The sequence below is a fragment of the Etheostoma spectabile genome, chromosome 23 (genome assembly GCF_008692095.1).
Source record: "Etheostoma spectabile isolate EspeVRDwgs_2016 chromosome 23, UIUC_Espe_1.0, whole genome shotgun sequence".
Classification (NCBI taxonomy): domain Eukaryota; kingdom Metazoa; phylum Chordata; class Actinopteri; order Perciformes; family Percidae; genus Etheostoma; species Etheostoma spectabile.
Window position 1 is genome coordinate 7111300 of NC_045755.1, and position 6309 is coordinate 7117608.

Sequence of the window (6309 nt, forward strand, 5' to 3'; positions counted from 1 at the left end):
CTCTCTCTCTCTCTCTATCTATCTATCTCTCTCTCTCTTCATGAATGTCTCTATCTGCATGGCTGTCCTTCTCATTGCTGACATTATGACCAGTAAATGAATGGTTCTTAATACTGTCTGAAACTGCTGTATTTCCATAATAGCGCTTAGTAGCTGCAGGGAAACGACTGAAACATGGGACATACGTCATTGTACATTTTTTCCCTCCAATTCTGAAGTTTGTTGGAATTCACGTCACAACTGCTTCTGAGCCACAGTTGCTTGCAGCTGTAGCATATCAGCCCACACTACTTGCCCCAGGGTGTGCATTGACTTCTAAATGAATAAGAGAGTCCAAATAGGATTTGTAAACTGCAATTGAAAAAAATAAATGACAAGGAGCCTCTAAAAATGCTACATCCAAAGAGAAACTAACTAATTTCTAGATACCAATGAACTCACAAGTTTAGTTGTAATATGCAGTACTATATAGTATAGTCATATAGTCATGTAGTTGTAATACATATATTACAACTAATATAAATACTACACATTTAACATTAAACGTCTTAAAATAGGTTTTTTATATATATTAAACATATTGTTTTACGTTGCATGTTTTTTTCTGATTACTGTTTTAAAGCTGTTTAATTGCTTTGTTGCTGTGTTATTCAAGCATTATTTTAATTGTGTGTGTTTAAGTGTATATTGTGTACGTATTCATTTGGCTCAATCTTTACATTTCTTTATTCTAATCCTTGTTTTGCACACCAGTTTTTTTCAGCACGTTAGGTTTGCCACGTTACACTTCACTGCTTCAAAAAATAAACATTTTGATCTTTGAATTCTTTGATGGCATTGTTGATTTTATATAATACCTTGTAATGCTACTACTTACATTATCAATTTAAATTAAATACCTAAAAAATATGTATTAAAACAAAATTGTGTCTAATCGTATAGACCCACCCTGTAAATATGTGGGCTACACATATTAACTGAGCAAACTAACGTTAAAGGCTTACCAGAATTTCTGTGCTGTCCAAGTTCGGTGCTGGGTCCCTATTGCAGTGTCAGTCAGTGAACTGGAGCATTTCAAACAAGTGATTTTGGCGGGGCAGTTTTTAAACTATCAGCGTGTGGCCGATAATATAGCAGGTTGTCTGTAACGTTACCACACAAGTGGCACAGTGACAGGTGAAAGCTGAACAGCTGCCGTCTCCTTATTTTCTCAAGCCTGTCGTTCCACTCCTGTCCTGCTGGTGGCAGCAGTGCGCCGCTGTGCGCCGCTGTGCGCCGCGGGCAGCGACGTCTGTTACACAGGGATCCACAGTAAACACAGATTTCTTTAACTGTCTATGTTGTCGCCACACCGAGAACAAGCCAGCTAAGCAATACATGAGGAGAAAGGTAAGAAAACGCTTTGGTTTGTGTCTTGTTGTTTTCTTTATTTAAAGCTTGGAACTGGAACTGTGAGCTGTTTGCTTATAGACGTTTGTTGTGACTTTTACGTGTAATGGACCCCGGAACTGGCCAGCCTGTCATCAAGACTAACTAGCTAACGTTGTGTGCCTTGTCACTCTGTGAGCCACGGATGCACTGAGACTGTTCTGTACGAGCAGTAGTGGCAAATGCTTCCTCTAAAAACAACAACACGAAAATAAATAGATTTAATTGACAGGATATTCATAGGCGTATTGTCAATGAAAGATGAGTTGAACAAGCTAAATTAGAAGTCATAGAGAGGCACGAAATAGCTAGAACCCGTCTGTTCTGTAGGCTACAGAAATTCGAACAGCAAGTCCTGCTTTTATTTAGCCTTTTAGTAGTGTGTGCATAGACTGTTAATATTATACAGTCTATGGTTGTGTGCTGTATACAGTGTACCACCTGTCAGTCATTAAACAAATTGTTACCAGGCAGGCACCCTACCAATGCCAGGAAATCATGTTTACCTTGAGGGAGTTATAGGTTAAGTAAACTTTAATTCGTTTAACAGCCAGCAGAGAAGAAAGAACAGCAGTTTGTACCCAAGGTACACAACACAACGCAGAGATTTACTAAAATAGGGAATAAGGCAAGGGAAATATTAAGTAAAAAATGCGATCAAATAAAAAGAAAGGGAATAGGGTAACATTGAGTTACAAGCAGTGGTGTGGTCAAAGTACATTTACTCAGGTACTGTAATTAAGTACACCTGACATTATGTACTTTGCTTGAGTCGTTTCTTTTAATGGCACTTTCTTCTTCTACCATTTCAGATGGAAATATTGTACTTTTTAACTGCAATTATTTGATAGCTTAAATTACTAGTGAGAAATTATGATTTGCAAACAAAAACAAAATATTTCTGGTCAAGGTCTTAAAAAAAAGGTTAGTCCTTTCAGTTATATGCAGTCGCTGTACCTGTTTTTCTCTCCACTTCCGCTTTCTGGTCACATGAGTTTAATGACTTCCACACTGTGAGATATGCAGATTGGAACTTTAGGGGAAAAGGCTGCGCTGGTAGTGGATCAGTACTCGGGGTTATCATAATCAGGACTTAGTCCAGTGCAAACAACATGAGGCGATACATGGTCACAGCTGAACAGGCGCGTGGGGGAGGTGTAATGGATTCAGTGGCTGTCAGTACACACTGGGCCCATTGATGCCTTTGGGAGCCAGTGCACAGGTCAGCATTCAGACCAAATGCATCTATTCATGTTTGTCTTTTACCTCGAAGGGATGGATACTTTCTACAAGCTAGTATTGCCTGTAATCCAGGATTCGGCCAGGGCTGGTAAAATCAAGTGAAGTTATAGCCATCATGTGATCACTACCATCTTGGGTGAACTCAAACACTGCACACTTACATTTTGGGAAATTGCACAAAACTCTGTGTGGTCAGCTTTAAACCTGCGATGTGTGGGGGTGATTGTCAGGCCCAGAGGTGGTTTTACATGAGTTTCAATGCATGTATGTGCTTTAATTTTCTCTCGTACATAGTTTTGTGTTGTCTTAGTCATCCAAGGACCAATATCATATTTGTGCAATTAGTATTTTGTACAAGCTTTTGTCCTATTATCAATAATGAGCATTAGTGCAGTTAAGTGTTTTAATGTTGGTTTCCAATTCCTTCTTTTCTTTGTTGTTCCCCTAGTGATGTGCTTGTCCCATCTGGCATAGTGGGACACTATAGCTGAACCCCTCCCTGTCCTGTTGCTGTTCCCCCTGAAGACATCCACCACTACCCCCACCTCCTTTCTCGTCCTCCACCTCCTCTACTTCCCTTCGGCCGCCCCTGTGATGCCTCCCTCGTGCTGTGGCTACCTGTCACAGTACACTCATCATCATCTGGTTGTCTTCCTCCTCACCTTTTTTAGGTAATTTAGAGTATTTTAAAGGTCCTCCTCAAACCTGCTACCATTGTACATGTTAGTGCCTAGATGAGCCTGTGATACCAGACACATGGTCAGAGTACCTGGAAACCCAAATGAGGGCTGGAATGGTGGAAAGTGACCTGTCTAGTTTGACTTTGTAAGGCTATTGTTTTTTTGTATTTAATTGCTTTATTGCATATTCATTGGAAAAAGCCACAGGGGAGATGGGAAAATGAGATTTTCTCCCAATTTTTACAGCAGTTTTGAAACAGAACTCTCCTCTGATTAGCCATTCTTAGCCCACTGAGCCACCGGAACAAACTACAAGAAATTACTGGAGTTGAATAAGTGGATGCCAGGTGTGCAGAGAGACTGAATGGATATGTGCTGTAAATGTGGGTGAAAGGTTAATGGTAGCATTGTTTACAAGGTCAAGATAACATGGACAATAAGTTCGATTTCCAATAGACAGCAGGGTTACTACACAACTCGAAAAAGTCTGAAGGTGGTGAAAGTAGTGAAAATGAATTGTAATTTTTTTCTCATTGTGAAAAGAAAATCTAAAAAGTGAGGGGGAAAAAGGAAACTGCATTTTATAATTGTTTTTTGGTATAATCTTGTTTAAAACATGTTTGCATAGGTATAAATATATTTCTAAATTTATCAATCCCAGTAAATTAATTATATTATTACAAATGTTTATTGCGGTTAGTGCTGTTAATCTGTAATTACAGTAGATGTGATAGATATCACACGACTGAGGCCATGTAAACACACTGCAGCAGGTAGTAACGCACAGTGAATACTAATGTTCAGTTGAAAAGATTGGGCTTGTGTTGGATATTGGATTTCCGGTTTCTACGATAAAGATGATGCATTCTTGTGTTTTTTTTGTGAATTCTTTCAGCAGAATTGAACTGTTACTTCTTTGGAATTTAGCCTTCTGCATGGCTTATCTGACCTTTTGTAGCTTTAATGGTATTATGTAAACAGTTGTCATGTTATACACCATGTAGCACTGGAACTGATGTGAAACAAAACAATAAATATTGTTATGTAAATATATTAAACATGTGTCCAGCATCCCCTCCAGCTGAAGTTTTAACTTCAGCCTGTTCAGTCTACATTGATGGTTTAGATGCATCGCTATCAAATTCCTGTAGCCGTTACTTGCAGAGTGAAACTGTTTTCTGTCTCTCCAGCTATGTGTTGCTACATGCATCCAGAAAGACGTTCAGTAACGTGAAAGTCAGCATCTCAGCCCAGTGGACACCATCTTTTCAGAATGGCAGCGCACCGGCTTTCTCTCCTGGCGAGGTACCAAGCACCAGCAGAACAGAGCAGCGTGACAGTCCATAACATTCAAAACCCCTGCTGTAGATATACTGCATATCATTAACTGTGTTATCTCTGACTCTCCCAGACATGGGAGGAAAATCATCTGTTCGCAGATGAAAAGCAGGCCACCTTGTTCCTGGGAGCTCTGGACTCCATCTTCCTTTTTTCATATGCAGTGGTGAGCAGTGAACATGATATTCTGGGTTTAAAGCTATAGTGTGTACAGTTTCTGTTGCCCCCAAATGAGGAATTCTAAGTAATTACAACAACACTGTCGGCGCATCCACATGACACAAGCCTTTGGTGATCACGGACCTCCCCCACCCCTCCTCCATGCAGATGCTAGTAGTGTTTTACACTTTAAATCAAGGAGGGCAAGGCAGTTTAAAAAAAATGTAACCACCCTTTCATAAGAGGTAAATATCTTGTAATATTTATGTCTTCTTCATTTACAAAGCTAAATGACTATACCATTTTGTAAACATAGCCACACTAAGAAATACAGTGAGTTTTGTGGAGCCTAATTTGCTTTGTATAAACTCGTTTGGCAATGGCCTGAATATAACAAGCGTTCATTAATATAAAATAGTCACGCACTATAGCTTTAAGAAGCTTCTGAGAGTAGCAACTTCTGCCACAGATATTGTCATCTTAATGGTCCGTTGGGTCACTTTGTGTTGGTTCTGTCCACACAGGGTTTGTATCTCAGCGGTGTGATTGGAGACAGAGTGAACCTGCGCTACGTGCTCTGCTTCGGCCTGTGTGGCTCTGCTGTAGTGGTAAGTACATATGTGTGTGTGCGTGTGTGTGCCTTGATACACAGGGTACTTTGTTTGTGTCAAGTTGTACATGTTGCATGCTATGTATGTACAGTTTCTTATTTAAATATTTAAGACCGTTAGCATTTGTTCCCAATACACTGCTTTTGTTATATTTAGTTTGGAATATAACTTTAGCTGTCTGTGTGTTTGCAGGAGTTTCTATTTGGCACTCTCACCGAATGGCTCCACATCTACAACATCTATCTGTACTGTGGCCTGTGGGTGCTGAACGGCCTGCTGCAATCAGCTGTCTGGCCCTGCGTGGTAGCCGTCATGGGCAACTGGTTTGGCAAGGCGGGGTGTGTGCCGTTTCTCTGTTTACAAAACCTGCATTTATTTAACATTGCTGCAAGTATACAACTGCAACATCAATCCGGCATAAAAACATTGACTCAGGTGTCTATCTGTCAAGTGGAGCTTCATGATACACACACAGAAATGACACAAACAGTGGCGTTCATTCACCTGGGCTGCTGCCAAAACATTGACTCCATTTAGACTCCCTTTTTCTCAGTGGCAGGACTTCTGAACATATTTAGTTGTATATAAATATAGCCAGTTCACTGAGCTGCCTGTGAAGTTGTGAAGTATGTTTTTTAATCTGAAATTGTATCAGAGAGCATTTAAACAAAATACTTGCATATTTATCCGTTTTTCTAATTGAACTGCATGATGTTGTCTTCCAGCCGTGGCTTTGTGTTTGGCCTGTGGAGTGCTTGTGCCTCTGTAGGCAACATCCTGGGGGCCTTCCTGGCTTCTAGCGTGCTCAATTATGGATATGAGGTAAGAAACACACACACACACACACACAC

The 6309-nt window shown here is 40.2% G+C and overlaps 1 protein-coding gene across 1 annotated transcript in view; it reads left to right on the forward strand.

Moving 5' to 3' along the window:
• The first annotated feature begins 1269 nt into the window (after positions 1 to 1269).
• slc37a3 (solute carrier family 37 member 3) overlaps positions 1270 to 6309 on the forward strand; it is an 11387-nt gene continuing 6347 nt past the window's right edge. Inside the window, exons 1-7 of the mRNA XM_032505115.1 lie at positions 1270 to 1389; positions 3119 to 3341; positions 4541 to 4655; positions 4762 to 4854; positions 5372 to 5455; positions 5651 to 5796; positions 6184 to 6280. Coding sequence (XP_032361006.1) covers positions 3265 to 3341; positions 4541 to 4655; positions 4762 to 4854; positions 5372 to 5455; positions 5651 to 5796; positions 6184 to 6280 — 612 coding nt within the window. The 5' untranslated portion in view covers positions 1270 to 1389; positions 3119 to 3264. The remainder of the gene's footprint in view (positions 1390 to 3118; positions 3342 to 4540; positions 4656 to 4761; positions 4855 to 5371; positions 5456 to 5650; positions 5797 to 6183; positions 6281 to 6309) is intronic.